Here is an 18,759-nt window from a genome sequence, read left to right as displayed (position 1 = left end):
CTCCTGGAAAAACCACCTAAATGTCCATCATATTTTGGCAAGGATTCTCTATGTGTGACACATAGACAGACTTTATAAGGTTATACACTAGAGCAGTGGTCCTCTAAGTGTGGCTTGTGGGCCAGCAGAATCAGTACCTGGGAACTTACTTATTTTTTAATTTTTTACAGATTTTATTCATTTATTCATGAGAGACACAGAGGCAGAGACATAGGCAGAGGGAGAAGCAGGCTCCCTGAAGGGAGCCCGATCCAGGACTCAATCCCAGGACCTCAGGATCACAACCTGAGCCAAAGGCAGACGTTCAACCACTAAGCCACCCAGGCATCCTACCTGGAACTTATTTAAAATGTAAATTCTTGAGCCCCATCTCACACTTACAGAAATTCTGGAGTGGGGCCCAGCAATCTGGGTTTTAACAAGTATTCCGGGTGATGCTGTTTACATGTTCAAGTTTAAGAATCACTGCTCTAAGGTGTTACTAGAAATTGTTTCTTTGTGAGTGGGAGTATTTTAATGTTCTTATATTCTCTGAAGTAAGCATTACACTGCCAACTAATAGAAGAAAGATACCCAAAACAAGAAAAAAAAAATAAAAGAAGAAAAGTAAACTAATAAGTGAAAAGGGAGGGAAAAAATTAAAAAATGGAACAAAAAAATGGAACAGAAAAAAAAGCACTCCTACCTCTCCAATGTTTTTTCTTCTCCCTCCCCCCTTTATTTTTACCCCTACACCAATGGGATGGTATTTATTTACAGACTTGATTAGTGTCCAGGACATTTTGCAGCTGCTTTTTTTTTTTTCTCATTTAATATGTCACAGGAGCTTTCTGATGATGTCATAGGCATTGGTATCATTTTTTAAAATGGAGGCATTAATTTTACTTTGTTCCCCTGGTCATCTGTTTCCCTGTGTGTGTGTGTGTGTGTGTTTTAAGATTTTTATTTATTTATTTGAGAGAGAGCGAGCGAGCGAGCATGGGCAGAGGGAGAGGAAGACTTCCCAACAAGAAGGGAGTACATCTCTGGGCTCCATCCCAGGATCTTGGGATAGATCCCAGGACTCTGAGATTATGACCTGAGCCAAAAGCAGACACTTAATTGACCAAGCCACTGAGGTGCCCCTCCCTGTGTTGTTTTCAGTTTTTGCCATCATAAATAATGCTGTCACCAATATAGGCACATACACCTCTTCCCAGATTTCCAAATTATGTCCTTAGGATAGGTTCTTAGAAGTGAGGTTGGGGGATCTCTGGGTGGCTCAGTGGTTTAATGCCTGCCTTCCACTCAGGGGGTGATCCTGGAGACCCCCATAGATCGAGTCCCACATCCGGCTCCCTGCATGGAGCCTGCTTCTCCCTCTGCCTGTGTCTTTGCCTCTCTCTGTGTCTCTCATGAATAAGGAAATCTTTAAGAAAAAGAAAAGAGGTGAGGATGGTGGATCAAGGGAAGGATAGAAGCATTTTATTTTATTTATTTTATTTTTTTTTAAAGATTTATTTATTTATGATAGAGAGAGAGAGAGAGAAGCAGAGACACAGGAGGAGGGAGAAGCAGGCTCCATGCAGGGAGCCCGATGCGGGACTCGATCCCAGGACTCCAGGATCACGCCCTGGGCCACAGGCAGGAGCTAAACCACTGAGCCACCCAGGGATCCCCAGATAGAAGCATTTTAAAGACTCCCGTTGTGCAAGACTGCCCGTTTCCCAACAGTGAGACATATGATTTATATGATTTGAAGTAGTATGGATAATTAATGGAGAAAATAAGTTACTTGTTTAAATTTTCATGTCTTTGTTTGAGACAACAGTTTCTCCTCTTTCAGAATAAACTCATATTTATCCTTTCGTAAATTGGGTTGGGGAAGAAAGCTCTGAACTTCATCCCAGTAACGTCCTTGAGTCTCAAGTTTCTTCATGTGCTACATGGAATGATACCAGAATGATTTTGAAATTAAGTAAGATGAGGTATGGGAAAGCTCCCACAATGTATTCTGCATATGCGTGTCACCATTACCCTACTTAGCATGAGATTTACGTATTCATTATAAAACCTTACGTTTTGTCAGCAATCCAGAAAACCTTCACCACAACCCAAATCTTGAAAGCCTTCTTCCTTTGGGGCCTGGTGCCTTAGAAGGCTGTGGGCAAATTCCCCTCTTAATTTCTTTCTTTTTTCGAGAAGAACACTGGGATGCGTTTGCAGCCTTAGCAGAAGGGCCCTTGGTCAGGGCCTGAGGGTGTCCTTATCTGACACTGGCGAGAAACCCAAGTTGGCGGACGAGAGAGTGCAGCCTCCCCAGGCTCAACCTCGCGTTTGGGAGAAGAGCCCGTTCGGAAAGGTCAGAGGCGCTCTTAGACCCAGCAGAGACGCTTCAGGTACCAGAAGCCGACCCAGGGCCCGCCTGGCAGGTGCAGGAGCCAGAACACATCAGTTAACGACTCTCAGCAAGTTTTCCTCCGCGATGTTTTTCCCGTTGCTAGGAAACCTCTTGTCGCCGCGGCCCGCTGGTTAGCGCTCCCTCTTGTGTCCACATGCTGCAATAGCACCTGCAGTGGAGCAAGGAGCAAAGGTTGCTTTTGTTCCTAGTACAGTACTCGATCTAGAGCGTTGTTATTGTGGAATGTAACACAGAGAAAAGTATCCAAGATAGACACACAGGTTGAAAAGTAGTTACAAAGTAAGCTCTCGTGTAACAACCACGACCCAGGTTAAAAAATAGAACACTAAAAAAAAAAAAAAAAAATAGAACACTGCCAACACCTCAGACCTCTACACGCCCCCCACTCCCCTGCTCAATCACACTCCTCCTATAGATTAAACACTCTCCACGCTTAGGGATCTGTTCATAGTTCTACTACTGTTTGTGTATCTGTAATCAATATAGCTTTAGTTTTGTCTACTTGGAAACTTGATGTAAGCAAAACCATATGACTTTATTCAATGTTATATTTGTAAAAATATATTATTTTTGTATTTCTGAGGGCCATCTATGTTGTTTCATGCAGATGTAGTGTGTTCATTTTCATTGGTGTATAACATTCCAGGATATGACTATTACTACACTTGGTCCGTTCTCCTGTTCATGGATATTTGGGCTGTTTCCAGCCTGGATAGCTTAGATAGTGCTTAGATTCCAGCTTAGATAGTGCTGCTGCTGTGTCCATTCTTGTACATGCGTCTTGCCACAAACACGCCAGCATTTCTCTGGTTACATATCTAAGAGTGAAGTTGTTGGACTACAGAATGTGTATATCTGGCTTTATTAGACAATGCCAAACGACTTCCCAAAGGGAGTGAACCAATAAATGTTCATTCCCAATGCTTGTGGGGCTGCAGTTAGTATCATCAGATAATTCATTTTTACCAATCTGGTAGGTGTGGAGTGGTATCTCATTGTTATTTTGTTTAATTTATTTTTTTTCTTCATTTATATTTAGTTTAATTTAATTTGTTTTATTTATTTCCTGATAATTAATGAGATAAAGCATGTTTTCATATTTTTATTGGCCAGGTGCATTTCCTCTTAATCAACGTGTCTACTAAAGTTTTTTTTGTTGGGGGCACCCTGGGTGGCTCAGTCAGTTAAATGGTTAAGCGTCAGCCTTCAGCTCAGGTCATGATCCCAGGGCCCCCCATTGGGGTCCTTGCTCAGGAGGATGCTTACTTCTCCCTCTGCCTGCCCTTCCCCCTGCTTGTGCTGTCAGATGAATGCAAAATGAAATCTTAAAACAAATTTTATTTTTGTCCATTTACTTTTGAGTTGTTTGTGTTTGTAGCAGAAATCTCTAGTTCCTGATCTTGGCTAATCTCTGATTTCAGCAGCCATTGTGGTGATCAGATTTTTTTTTTTTTTGACATAATTTCAGACATAAAGAGAAGTTGCAAGAATATCCCCTTCATTAGATTCTCAGATGTTAACAATTATCACATTTATTTCATCTTTCTCTCTGTAAGTACTTTTCTTTCCTGAATTTAAGAGCAACTTGCAGAGGTGATGCCTCTTTATCCTAAATCCTTCCGTGTGTGTTTACTGAAAACAAGGATGTTTCCCTACATAACCACAATACAATGATCAGAGCCAAGAAACTGACAATGATACATTAATAATGTCTTAATAGTGGCACAGTAATAATGTTTTATCTGCAAATCTTATTCAGATTTTGCCAGTTGTCCCAATCATGTCCCCTATAACTGAAGAAAATTCAAGATCATGTTTTTATTCATTTTTTATATCTCTTCAGCTTTAATTAATCTCTGAAAGCTCCTTTCTCTGTCTTGTAAACATTGACACTTTTGAAGAATGTGGATTAGCTATTTTGTAAGATATCCCTCTATCTGGTTTGTCAGATATTTCCTATGATGAGATTCAGTTTATGTACTTAGGCAGGAATATCACAGAAGTGATGTTGTTTTCCAAAGCATCGTTTTAAATCCCAAAATCAATCTAATACATTGTTCACTTATTCCTTTAGAGACAAGAGACTGTTGAATATAAGATTAGGGATTTTAACATCGTAAAAAGTGAAAAGATGAGCCATGGAGTGAGAAAATATCACCAAAACATACACATTTAGACATCAAATATTAAACCTAGGGTAGAATCAAAGATATATCAAGAATTTTTACTATCGGGCAACTGCCTCAGGTCCCCTCACTCTCTGGGAGCTTTGTACTATTACTTTGCTATCGCCCAATAAACCTTGCTTTGCTGCCCACCAAAAACAAAACAAAACAAAACAAAGAAAGAAAGAAAAAAAAAGAAAAGAAATAATTTTTTACAATCAACAGGAAGAAGGCAGACAAGCAAAAGAGAAAAAATTGATTAAAACTTGATCCAGCTCTTCCCCAAAAGATACTAAATATGTAAAAAACCGCTCAATTTCATTAGTAAATGGGAAATGCAAAGTAAACACAATTGGATAACATTGTATGCCTAACATATTGACTCAAATTAAAAGGCCATCTATGGGGCAACTGGCTGGCTCAGTAGGTGGAGCATGTGGCCCTCGATCTCGGGGTCATAAACTCAAGCCCCACATTGGGTATAGAGATTGCTTAAATAAACTTTAAAAACATCTTTAAAAAATGAAATGAGCTAAAATAAAAAACTGTTAGTACCAAGTGTTGGTGAGCTGATAGTGCCACTGGATGTGCCAGAGGGTAATGAGTCAACCTACTTTGGAAAAGAGTGTTGTTTAAACTAGGAAAGCTCAGGGGCACCTGGGTGGCTCAGTGGGTTGAGTAGCTGCCACTAAGGGGCCCCAAGTAGAGCTCGAGGATCATCCTAGATTCTTTTCCCTTTACTTCATTCATTCATTCATTCACTCATTCACTTATTTATTGGACAAACTCAGAAGCTAGTGGGGGAGACAGATACGGACATAGACAATCCTCATCCTGGGTGTCAAGAGCCACAACCCCAGGGGTGCTGGAGGTGGGTGTAGAGTTGAAGACATACTGTGGCTTAGACCTTTAAAATGTCTTCAAAGTCACCCTTCCTCTCTGATCCTGTGGCCACTGATACCCCCTGCCTCTAGTCTCACCCTGTTTATCTTGGCCTTCTGAGAAGCTAGCACGGGAGTGGATAAACTATGGAAGGATTTTATTAGGCGAAACACCCGGGCTAGAGAACACGAGGAGGGAGTGAAAGGCTGGGAGAGCTGTCAGGCTGTGATGTACATCGAGCCCCAGGTGAAGAAGGAAGGTTGGGTGGAAGGTTCTGGTGTGCCAGGTTGTCTAAGGAAGGTCTGGTAGATATCAGGCGGTCCTGTGTCTCTGCAAACCCCTTGTGTTAAGTCATTGGCTGGGAGCCCATGGGAAGCATGGCCTTGATGCAAACGAAGAGGACAACAGCCCTTTGTCAGTTACAACCCCTGGAGTCAAGGTCTGTAAAGCTCATTTTCTTGAACCCATGACCCCCACTGAGGGATCTTTCTAAAATACAATCTCACTGTGCCATTTCTAGCTCAAACACCTTCCATGGTTCCCCAGTGTCCTCAGTCTAAATCCTTAAAATCCCTAAATCCTTATCCTGGCTCTTAAAGTCCTGTTGGGGGAAAAAAGGGACAGTTTACGTTGTGTGCTCCATGGCCCACTAATCCTCACTCTTATGCACAGCCTATATGCCTCAACCATACCAGACTGACTACCTGTTGCTTTCTAGATGTATATCCTCTTTTATTCCCATATGCCTTTGCCCACACTGCACCCTCTGCCTAGAAACCTTTCCTTATGCCTCTCCATCAAAACCTAGCTCAATGTCAAGTGCTTTCCCCAGCTTCCCAGGTTCAGTCAGCAGCATCCTTGGCTCTATCTCTGGTCTAGGCCCACATCCTCTGGAATAGACAGAGGATTCCTGTGGCTGTGTCAGAAGAAGGAGGCAAACAACTGCCACTGTCCTCTCGGGCTTCTCTCCTATCTTCCCAAAGCAAGCTGGCGTCTATGGCCTCAAAATATTCTCATATTCCCATCATCTCTCCAGTGGTTACAACAGAAATCCACTGCACAGATTCCAGGGCAACCAGAGATAGAAGCCCATCCTGATCCAAGTGCTTTCTCCCTCCCTCCTCCACTTGCAATCCTGCCTTCCTGGTCTTAGGATTTAATACTTTATTTTTAGACCACACATTGGACTGGGAATCTGCTTGACGCCTGAGGTGTAACCAGACCCTGGGCTGGTGCTGGCCTTGAGCTCTAGCTGGGCAGAGGAGCAGTGAGAAGGGCCAATGGCAGTGCTGGGGGCTGGGGCCCCAGGGAGGCAGCATACTAAGGCAGATGTACCCTACACTAAAATCCAGAGAGTGGGGGCTTTCTCCCAGTACCTGAGGGGGGGCTCCGACAACCTGACCCACCCAAGCCCCTCCTTTGACAACGGGGGCTCAGAGAAGCCAAGGTTAGCAGAGGCAGACCTGGGCCTCAAATCCTGTTCCCACACTGTAGTCAGGCTGCCCCCAAATTGGACAATGATTGTGTCCTTGCTCTTTGTCTCCCATTTTGTGTGTACCTCCAGCTTAACACTATGGAAAGCCCCCTTGCACAGATGGCCTGCAGGCCAGATACAGTTTTGTTTAGCCACAGATAATTTGCATTTTTTAAAAAAAATTGTGGTAATATACACATTACATATAATTTACCATCTTATCCATTTTAAGTGTACAGTTCAGTGACATTGAATACTTTTGCATGTTGCACAACCATCCCCAGCAACCATCCCCAGAACTTTCTCATCTTCCCCAACAGAAACTATACCCACCAAACAAAAACTTCCCATTCCCCTCCCCCAGACAGCCCCTGGCATTGGCCTTTCTACTTCCTGTCTCTATAAATCAGGCTACTCTAGAGACCTCATATAGGTGGAATCACATAGTATTTGTTCTTTTACAACTGGTTGATTTCACTGAGGATAATGTCCTCAAAGTTCATCCATGTGGTAGCACATGACAGAATTTCCTTCCTTTTTAAGGCTGAATAATATTCCATTTATGGAAAGACCACATTTTGTTTATCCATTCATCCACTGATGGACACTTGGGTTCCCTCTAGCTTTTAGAATTGTGAATAATGTTGCTATGAACAAGGGTGTGCAAGTATCTCTTTGAATCTCTGCTTTCAGTTCTTTGGGATAGGGACACCTGGGTGGCTGGGTGGTTGAGCATCTGCCTTCAGCTCAGGTCATGATCCTTGGGTCCTGGGATTGAGTCCTGCATCGGGCTCCTGTCAGAGAGCCTGCTTCTCCCTTTGCCTTTGTCTCTGCCTCTCTCTCTGTGTCTCTCATGAATAAATAAATAAAATATTTTTAAAAATTCTTTGGGGCAATATGCCCAAAAGTGGACTTACTGGAGCAAATAGTAATTGTACTTTTAATTTTTTTAAAGATTTTATTTATTTATTCATGAGAGACACAGAGAGAGGCAGAGACACAGGCAGAGGGAGAAGCAGGCTCCATGCGGAGAACCCGACGCGGGACTCGATCCAGAGACTCCAGGATCACGCCCTGGGCTGAAGGCGGCGCTAAACCCCTGAACCACCCGGGCTGCCCTACTTTTAATTTTTTAAAGAGATTTTATTTATTTATGAGAGAGAAGGAAAGAGAGAGAGAGCACAAGCAGGGGGAGGGGTAGGGGAAGGGGGAGAAGCAGACTCCCTACTAAGCAGGGAGCCCTGGGATCAGACCTGAGCAGACAGCAGGTGCTTAACTCACTGAGCCATCCAGGCACCTCTTCTAACTTTTTAAGGAATCATTTTCCACAGCAGAATTTGAAAATAAAAAAAAGTTAGGGGATCCCTGGGTGACTAAGTGGTTTAGCGCCTGCCTTTGGCCCAGGGCACGATCCTGGAGTCCCAGAATCGAGTCCCACATCCGGCTCCCGGCATGGAACCTGCTTCTCCCTCCTCCTGTGTCTCTGCCTCTCTCTCTCTCATAAATAAATAAATAAATAAATAAATAAATAAATAAATAAATAAATCTTTAAAAATAAAAAATAAAAAAAAGTTAGTTGCCAACAATAAAAAAAAAATCTGGCTTCTGTTGAGATCAGAGATCTGACATCACTGGTCCTGAACCAGCCTCACTGAACCCCCAGGAGAGACAGCAGCCCTGCCAGGCAGTGCCCCCTCCTCAGAGGTCTGGGATGTCGCTCTGTGGGGCCCTCTCCTGAACTTCTTGGTTGTCATTACTCAAACCTCTTTCCTTTGTTCCTCACCCTAGGTGGTAGCTGCTTTGCTCTGTTAGGCACTGTGATACCTCAGTGGCCCCTTTTGTCTTTTCAATCCTCCTGTGCCTATTAACATATCCCCTATATTAGCTCTCTCTCTTGAACCTGGTGTGGTCCCATTTTCCTGCTGGCTCTGGATACCACTCAGCTGTTGTTCCTGGCTGACAGCTTCGGCCAGGTTATCAGCTTTCCTGACCTCCTCTCCCAGGCTCCTTGTTTTTCTGCAACTGGCTGACTTGGCTTGCCTGACTTAAGAGAGCAGATGTATGCCCCTGCTCTAATCAAGTAACTTCCAATGAGATGCTCTTATTGAGGGACTCCTGGGAGGCTCAGGTGGTTAAGCATCTGCCTTTGGCTCAGGTGATGATCCCAGGGGTCCTGGGATCGAACCCCGCCTCAGGCTCCCTGCTCAGTGAGGAGCCTGCTGCACACTCTGCTTGTGCTCTCTCTTTCTGACAAGTAAATTTTTATAAAGATGCTTTTATTGAGCACCTACTATGTGCCAGAGACTGTGCATAAGACTTTATGTATCAACTATACTCAAATAATAAAAGCAGACACAAAAACAAACAAAAAGGATTATCTTCAAATAGGAGAATATGGGATCCCTGGGTGGCGCAGCGGTTTAGCGCCTGCCTTTGGCCCAGGGCGTGATCCTGGAGACCCGGGATCGAGTCCCACGTCGGGCTCCCGGTGCATGGGGCCTGCTTCTTCCTCTCCCTCTGCCTGTGTGTCTGCCTCTCTCTCTATGTGTGACTTTCATAAATAAATAAATAAATAAAATAAAAAACAAATATGAGAATATAAACCTGAAAAAAATCTCCATAACAGGGTTTTAATAAAATTAATTATTATAATATATGAGACATAAAACTAGGCATCTAATAAAAATCTGTATGGATGATCCTTTAAAAATAAAGACCTTATGCAATTATCTCATGTGCTCCTTGCTGCAACACTGTGAGGTGGGCACTGCTGTGATCCCCGCTGTACAGATGAGGATAGTGAGGCCAGGGCAGAGAAGAACTTGGCCAAAATCCCAGCCGGGCAGCAGCAGAGCCAGCCACAAGGACCCAGCATCTCACAAAATGAGGTTAACCACATCGTCCTCAATTCTGTAGGTTCATATTTCTATCATGAAAACTTTCATTCTCAAAAAAAAAAAAAAAAAAAAACTTTCATTCTCTTCATGTTTGATAAATACCGGATCTAGCTTCCTGTCTCTTCGTTTTCTCATCTCTAAAATGGAGATCATGACACATGCTACCTCACAGGGTTTCAATGAAGATGAAATGATACGATGTCTATCAAGAGCTTAGCTCCACAGCCAGCAAGTAAGAAGTATTGAACAGATGTTAGCCATTGATATTATTACCTAGATCTGGAGGGATTACTATGCAAAGCATGAAAAGCACAGTGGCTGGAAATGCTGCTTATGGAAAAATCCTTGTTATATGGTGGAAAAATCCTTATTCTATGTGCAAGAGAAAAGGGCCCAAATAAAAATAAATAACTCCTGCACTAAAGACTCACAGGAAACACACCCAAATATTAATTGTAGTTGATTTTGGGTGCTGGGATTTGGGGCAATTTTTTTTTCTAATGTAAATGTTAAAAAGGAAGCACAGTACTCTTCAAATTTATCTTCAGATGTAATACAATCCTACTACAATTCCCACTGGCTTCTTTGTGAAGTTGAGGAGCTGCGTCTTTTTTTTATATATAATATTTATTTGTTTATTCATGATAAACAGAGAGAGAGAGAGAGAGAAAGGCAGAGGGAGAAGCAGGCTCCATGCCAGGAGCTCGACGTGGGACTCGATCCCGGGTCTCCAGGATCACACCCTGGGCCGAAGGCAGGCGCTGAACCGCTGATCCACCCAGAGATCCCCGAGGAGCTGCTTCTAAAACTCGTGTGGAAATGCAAGGGACCCAGAACAACAAAACAGTCTTGAGGAAGGGGAGTAAAGGTGAACCTTGCCCTGGACATCCATGTCAAGGCTGGGCTCAGAGCCAGATGTTGAGACAGCACAGTTGTGAGTATCAAGAACATTCCCTGCTCGGAGGTCACTATTCTTCTGAAATGAAGTAAGCTTCACTGAGAGAGGTGCCTTAGAACCAGAGTAGAAAAAAGAGAATGTAAAAGTGCTTGTAAATTCTCCAGTTTCATGGTTTCTGAAAGATGATTTTTTCACCAGACCATGGTCATTTGAGGAAAAAGGACACGCAGCAAAATTTTCAGAAAGTTTCGTTTATTCATTTAAAACCTTTTCTTTCTAATGCTTGCTTTTTTGATGTAAAACTATTCTTTCTTTTATAAAATGATGCTGATGGTTGATGTCCTTTGTTGTTTTTATGGTCTTCAATTAGCAAGGGAAAGAGTTGGCCACCCTCCTCTGACTTTTTAATATATTTACTTATTTACTTGAGAGAGAGCACGTATGCAAGTGGGAGTGGGGGAAGAGCAGGGGAGAGGGAGAGAGAATCTCAAGCAGGCTTCACACCCAGTGTGGAACTGGATGCAGGGCTTGATCTTAGGACCTGAGATCATGACCTGAGCCGAAACCAAGAGTTGGCTGCTTATCTGACTGAGCCACTGAGGTGCCTTTATTTATTATAAATAAAATCAATTTTATTTATTTATTTTTAAAGATTTTATTTTTAAGTAATCTCTATATCCAACATGGGGCTCGAACTTAAAATCCCACGATCAAGACTGGCATGCTCCACCAACTGAGCCAGCTAGACACCCCCCTCCACTCATTTTTTAGAAAAATATTCTCTAATTCAGAAATCCCAAAGTCTGGAAACACTAGGGAAAACTGCAGCTGCCTCCTGACTGCTTTGCCTGGGGTGGAGGCCTAGACTAGCCAAGCTCTATAAGGCAGCTTAGCATAAGGAGAGCACATGCTTGGGTTCAAATGGCAGCTCTGCCACTTACCGTGGGAACTTGAGCAAGTTACTAAAGCTCTTTGAGTCTCTGTTTCTCCATCTGCAAAATGAAGATGATTGACACCTCTCAAGGCTGCTGTGAGAATTAAATCAGATAACATATGTGACTGTACTTGGACCATCTTACACTTAAGAAAGTATCCTCCAGGGAGCAGCCCTGGTGGTACAGCAGTGTAGTGCAGCCTGCAGCCCAGGGTGTGATCCTGGAGCCCCAAGATCGAGTCTCAGGTTGGGCTTTCTGCATGGAGCCTGCTTCTCCCTCTGCCTGTGTCTCTTCCTCTCTCTCTCTCATGAATAAATAAATAAAATCTTAAAAAAAAAAAAAAGAAAGTATCCTCCAAGAGTCTGTGAGCTCAGCAAAGGCCCCACTTTTCTCTTCTGCAAATTGAAGAGTTATCATCCCTTCAATCATTCTTTATATTTCCCCTCTGGTCTCTTCTATATGTTCTCTACTGTGTCACTATTGCTCTTAATATGTGATCTGGAATTGAATACATGCTGTTGATGTGGACTAGCTGTATAAAGTAGGATCTAGGAGATCCCTGGGTGGCGCAGGGGTTTGGCACCTGCCTTTGGCCCAGGGCGCAATCCTGAAGACCCAGAATCGAGTCCCATGTCAGGCTCCCGGTGCATGGAGCGTGCTTCTCCCTCTGCCTGTGTCTCTGCCTCTCTCTCTCTCTGTGTGACTATCATAAATAAATAAAATTTTTTAAAAAATAAAATAAAGTAGGATCTACTGTCACCTCCTTTAGATGCTATACCTCCATTTATGCAACCCAAGTTTGCAATGGGTTTCTGTATATGTATGCTCCTATTTCACCACTTTGGTATTTGTTTGGCTTAGAGTACCGAATGGCCCCAGATCTTTTCAAGGAATGTTTGCAAAACCCTGTTTCTGAACCTGTACAATTTGAATCTTGGACCTAAAGTGAGGGGTTATACTTTTATTCTCTTTTATACTTTACTCAATAGACAAGGTGCACTCCCTGCCTAGATGGGGTCAAAGGAGACTCCAAATGTGTTGTCATGCTCAAGAAACCTGAAGGAACATTTAGCTGACTCTTAGCCCAGGAAAGAAAACCTTTATTTGAATCTTGATGAAATCCAAGGCAGCAGGGCTGGGAGTAGGTGATGGGGCTAGAGAAGATGCCTTGATGCTGTGGCTTTCGTCTTCAACATCTCGCCTGTATCAGGTTCACCCTAGAGGCCTGGCATGATGACTCCCTGCCTCGGGGCAGTGGGCTTTGTTTCCTCGAATAACTCTGCAAGATTTAGAGCTCACCTGGATGGCCTGGGGATTTGAAAGGAATCAGGAGCCCACACGGATTACGGCTTGTGGGGCCCAGGGGTCTCGTACTGTCTCCCGACAGTAGTGACATCCTAAAATCCTCCTGCTGATCCAGGAAACCATGAAGGGCATAGGCCTGGCACCTTGCCTCTGCCTTCCATCCTGACAGCTGGATTGCACACCAGTGCTGCCCAAATGATGCCTGGGTCCAGGCTGGTGCCAACGTTCAGACTACATGGAAGGAAAAGTGCTCTCTTTATTGCTCTAGACTGGCCCGCCTGCATGTCTCCCAGGATTTGGCTCTGCCCTCGTGCACTCAGGAGATGCAGTGGTGGTCATGCTGGGGCCCAGCGTGGCAGCCAGCCCAGCACTGGCCTCAGTCAGTCTTCCTGAACCCTGGAAAATAAAGCCCACATGGGATTCTGAAGGCAGCCAGGCCTCCTTTCCACCATTATCCCCACATGCCCAAATAGTCCTCACAGCTGGGATCATGTGGTCACCCTAGAAGCCATGGGTCTCCATGACCCACAGCCACTGCAACTAATTTCCCCTTTATGAATTAAATGGGTTAGAGGAGACAGATATCCCCAGCACAGAGCCACACAGCCCCCTGGCCTCTCAGTTTTGAGATGCAACGGTAAGCACAGAGCTGCTGGTCAGAAACAAAGAGATCTCCTTTAGCACAGCCCAGCCACACTAGCTGTGTGACCCTCAGCAAGTCACTCCACCTCTCTGGGCCTCGGCTCCCTCATCAGTCAACTGCAACATGACTGAAGCACACCTAGTAGGCAAATAAAATTATGGCAAAAATAGCATTTGGGTTAGTTCTATGAGAGAATGAGGAACACCCAGATTCCCTTCACTTTTCCACTGTGTCCCACACTTAAGGACTTCTGCATCCATTCCTCCTCACATGGTTTGCATCACATACTTGTGCAGTGGGTATTATTACACACATGATCCAGTGGAGGAAATGGAGGCTAAAAGATGATCCTGGGCCCCAGCGCTGGTCAATCGGCAGGGGTAGACCTTGAACCCAGGCCCCTGACTCCAGGCCCTGTGCTGTTTCCCATAGGCTAATAAGCCTCGATTGCAACCGAAGACTTTGATAGGGAGGAAGAAGGTGAACATAGGAAGTAGGCAAACATTACCCATCAGCCTAAGCTTCTGAAAGAGGGGGATGAAGCCATGCAGGACACTGTGGATCCGGTACACTGCTCACAAACAAAGAGAAAGGAGCTTGAGCTTTTTGCCCCAGCAAGGGATCCAGGGCCACCCACCTACTCTACCTCCGCCCCGCCCCCCTTGCCACCCCTTACAAAGGCCTCACCCACACAAACAAGGATTAATGGTGGAATTTCAGGCAGCCAGGTTAAGCTTAGATAATAGTACTGGAGTTATTATTATTAAAAACAATGACCTCGAACAGCAATAACAGTGCCAGGAAACTCAGTGAATTCAGGACCCCACTCTATGAACTGCCTTGTTTTCCATAGCTAGCTAATTCTGTTTGTTTGCCGCTTTAAACTGTTTTTGTTGCATTTTTGTGGAGCTGCCCATTTTTTTCCACAGGGTTTTGCCAACGACCTCACAATGACCTCGAAAGTGGTCAGGAAGAAAACATGAGCATAAGGAAAGCTTTAAAAAAATGTTTAGGTTGTGGCTTTCTGGCCCCCGGTGAGCATCAGTGGGAGTCCAGCCACTCCCCCTAAAAAGTCTGTGTGGGGGAGGTTGTGGGAGCTTACCCAGCCCAAAGTAGATGCCCACAGTCTCCAGGGAGGCGAAGGTGAGTAGGCCGACCCCAAGGGACATGAACCAGTCTGCCAGGGCAGCAGGGGAGAGAACAGTCAGCCTGCAAGTCTGAACCCTCCTATCCCCCGACCTGTTCCCATGGCCCTTACCTGCATAATAGTGATAACACACCAGCAAGGTCCCAATGGCAAAGCAGAGCAGGACAAAATGGAAAAACTCATCTGTAAAGGCAGAGGTGGGGGATTACTATTTGCTTCTTTCTCTCTCTCTCTCTTTTTTTGTTACTAAAAGTATTCCTGCCTCTGCTCCAATGTGACTTTATTCAGACACATCGCTCCTGAGTGGCCAACTAAGAAAGCACCCCAGCCCCATTCCTTTCCAGGCTTTATCTCATTTTATTATTTTTCTAACACTGACACAACTCAACTTGTTATATCATTATTACTACACTTATTCTCAAAAAAAAAAAAAAAAGAAAGAAAGAAAAGAAAAGAAAAAATGTGAAACAGATTTATTCTCTGTTCCCCTCAGTAGGTTGGTGGGTAGGGATTTTGCTCAGAGACTAAAGCACTGCCAGGCATGCAGGACTGCCCAGTATTTTGTTTGTCAAATGAATATTACATGCAATTGTAAAAAATGCAAATATGTCAAGCCTACAAGTTTTACAAGGCCCCATTTTCTCTCCCTAATCCCCCTCCTTAAAAGCAAGCAATGATTGTCAAAACCTTTCCAGGCATATATAGGCACATTTAAAAAACCAAAAGCAGGGAGGTATCACAAACCCAGATTTAAAGATATACTATAAAGCTATAGTAATCAAAACAGTATGGTACTGGCATAAAAATAGACACATAGGTCAATAGAACAGAATAGAGAATCCAGAAAGAAAGCCATGCTTTTGTGGTCAATTAATCATCAACAAAGGAGGCAAGAATATTCAATGGAAAAAAGAGAGTCTCTTCAACAAATAGTATTGGGAAACCGGGACAGCGACATGCCAAAGAATGAAACTGGACCACTTTCTTACAGTGTACACAAAAATAAATTCAAAATGGATGAAAGACCTATATGTGAGACAGGAAACCATACAATTCCTTGCAGAAAACATAGACAGCAATTCCTTTGACATCAGCCATAGCAAATTCTTTCTAGATATGTCTCCTGAGGCAAGGGAAACAAAAGCAAAATTAAACAAATGGGACGACACCAAAATAAAAGCTTCTGCACAGTGAAGGAAACCATCAACAAACCATAAAGGCAACCTTTGGAATGGGAGGAGACATTTGCAAATGACATATCTGATAAGGGGTTAATATCCAAAGTATATAAAGAATTTATATAACTTTTATCTATTTATTTATTCATTTGACAGAGAAATAGAGAGAGAGGGCTCAAGCAGAGGGAGTAGCAGAAGGAGAGAGAGAACCAGACCCCCCACTGAGCAGGGAGCCTGGTTGGGGGCTCGATCTCAGGACCCAGGGATCACAACTTGAGCTGAATGCAGATGGTTAAACAACTGAGCCACCCAGGTGCCCCAGAATTTATATAACTTAACAACAACAATAATAATAACAATCCGAATAAAAATGGGCAGAAACATAAAGAGACATTTTTCCAAAGAAGACATACAGATGGCCAATAGATGCATGAAAAGATACTCAACATCACTCATCATCAGGGAAACGCAAATGAAAAACAAAATGAGATATCACCTCATTCCTGTCAGAATGACTAAAATAAAAAAGACAAGAAATAACAAGTGTTGGCAAGGATGTAGAGAAAAAGGAACCCTCATGTACTGTTGGTGGGAATGAAAAGTGTTGTAGCCATTGTGGCAAACCAACTATGGAGGTTCCTCAAAAAATTTAAAATAGTATTACCATACAATCCAGTAATTCCACTACTGGGTGTTTACTCAAAGAAAAAGAAAACACTAATTTGAAAAGATATATGCACCCCTGTGTCTATTGTAGCATTGTTTATAACATTCAGATTACGGAAGCAACGCACATGTCCATTGATGAATGAATGGATAAAGCAAAAAGTGGTATGTATATATTATGGAATATTACCCAGCCATAAAAAGAATGAGATCTTGCCATTTACAACAACATGGATGGACTTAGAGGGTATAATGCTATGTGAACCAAGTCAGTCAGAGAAAGATAAACATCATATGACTTCACTCATACATAGAATTTAAGGAACAAAGCAAACATACAAACAAAGAAAAAAAGGAGACAAACGAAAAACCTAGATTCTTAAATAGAACACATTGATAGTCCCCAGAGGAGAGGTGTGGGGTGGGGGGTGAACCAGGTGAAAGGGATAAAGAGTAAGTTATGATGAGCATTGAGAAATGTGTGGGATTATTGAATCATTATATTGTGTACCTGAAACTAATATAACACTATCTGTTAACTGTACTTGAATTTTTAAGAAAAGCAGGACCAGTTTGTTCAGCTGCAGCTCTATCATTTGCTTTCTTCCTCTCATGGATAGATCAGGGCCATTTTTCCATCTCAGAACATATGTAGATCTGCCCTGTTTTTTTTGATGGCTGCATAGTGTTCCATGGTATAAACTTAATTTATTTGTCCTACGGATGTCTGATTTTTTTGCTGTTACTGTTGCTGCACCAAATAACACTACACATGAATCTCTGTGCACATATCTCTGTGGGCCCAATGGCCAGAAGTGCCTTGGTGGGTTCTTATCGCTCACAGAAGTATGGTGAGGAGCTGAGGGCAGGTTCTGTGACTTGGGCAGGTGTTCAGGTGTGCTCTGTGACTAAGGCCCTCCTGCACTTTGCCAGGCACTGGGCCAGTCACTGCGGAGAGAACACAGGGCCCTTGACTCGGCCAGGGAGTTGTCATTACAGAAGGCTCTGCTGTCTGTCTGAAGGGCAATGAGCAAGGGTCAGGGTAGCATTAAAGACGCAGGGGTTGGGGGCAGCCTGGGTGGCTCAGTGGTTTAGCACCACCTTCGGCCCAGGGTGTGATCCTGGGGACCCAGGATCAAGTCTCACGTCGGGCTCCCTGCGTGGAGCCTGCTTCTCCCTCTGCCTGTGTCTCTGCCTCTCTCTCTCTCCCTCTGTGTCTCTCATGAATAAATAAATAAATAAATAAAATCTTAAAAAAAAAGATGCAGGGGTTCTGGACTAAGATTTTGCGGTAGGAAGGAGAGCAGAAAAGGAAATCACCTTCTTGCTTTGGAGTATAATGTCATGTCCTGTACTTTGGGAATCTCCATCTTATACCAATGTAGTGGTATTTGGTGCAACAACAGTAACAGCAAAAAATCAGACACATCTAGGTTCATCAGTGGGTGACTGGACAAATAAGTTTATACCATGGAACACTATGCAGCCATCAAAAAGAACAGGCCCAGGAAAGTTGTAAAACCCTAGTTCATGGAACCTTGAGTGGCTCAACAGTTTAGTGCCTGCCTTTCGCCCAGGGCGTGATCCTGGGGTCCTGGGATCGAGTCCCACATTGGGCTCCCTGCGAGGAGCCTGCTTCTCCCTCTGCCTGTGTCTCTGCCTCTCTCTCTGTCTGTCATAAATCAATAAATAAAATATTTAAAAAATAAAAAAACTGGTTCATTTAGCTGGACAGAGGCAGAGTCAGGGACTCACACCAAGGTCTCCCACTCCCTGAAGGTGAACCTTTGCAACAACCCCAGATGTTTCTAGGACAACTGCCATTTGTTTCATAAAACACCCTGGTCTCCTGTCCCTTTCCCATCCTCCCCCGTGAAGCCCTCATGGACTCCAGGCTTAAAGCAATGGAGCTCCTTCCAGTTCTCATGGCTCCTTCCCTAGAGTCCAGGCTAACCTCAGGCTTCCTCACCCCACTTCCAACTCCCCATCATGGCCAGAGGGCTAGAGGGGAGCCTTTATCATCCCTGTGACTGTATAGCAGAAGCGACACAGGACCATGGTTCGAGGCCAGGTATGCCAGTCGCTAGTTGAAAGGTCACACTCCATCCCTGGGCCTTCGTTTCCATATCTGCACAAAGTGAGCATTGTATCACCTTCCTGAGGTGATT

At 43.8% G+C, this 18,759-nt stretch overlaps 1 protein-coding gene across 4 annotated transcripts in view; it reads right to left on the bottom strand.

Moving 5' to 3' along the window:
- Window positions 1–1,702: 1,702 nt before the first annotated feature.
- TMEM40 (transmembrane protein 40) overlaps window positions 1,703–18,759 on the bottom strand; it is a 43,264-nt gene continuing 26,207 nt past the window's right edge. For 2 of the 4 annotated variants that reach the window (XM_077857744.1, XM_077857745.1), the window contains exons 8-11: window positions 14,859–14,930; window positions 14,703–14,777; window positions 14,109–14,171; window positions 12,737–13,353 (exon numbers count right to left, since the gene is read on the bottom strand). In XM_077857744.1, coding sequence (XP_077713870.1) covers window positions 13,334–13,353; window positions 14,109–14,171; window positions 14,703–14,777; window positions 14,859–14,930 — 230 coding nt within the window. In that variant the 3' untranslated portion in view covers window positions 12,737–13,333. Of the gene's footprint in view, window positions 2,550–12,736; window positions 13,354–14,108; window positions 14,172–14,702; window positions 14,778–14,858; window positions 14,931–18,759 lie in introns of those variants that run through there. The other 2 variants (XM_077857746.1, XM_077857747.1) reach the window with 2 other exon arrangements.

This window comes from Canis aureus, chromosome 19 (assembly GCF_053574225.1).
Source record: "Canis aureus isolate CA01 chromosome 19, VMU_Caureus_v.1.0, whole genome shotgun sequence".
In the NCBI taxonomy this organism is placed as follows: Eukaryota; Metazoa; Chordata; class Mammalia; order Carnivora; family Canidae; genus Canis; species Canis aureus.
The sequence above is the reverse complement of the archived record's forward strand: the minus strand, read 5'-3'. Positions and strand labels throughout refer to the sequence as shown.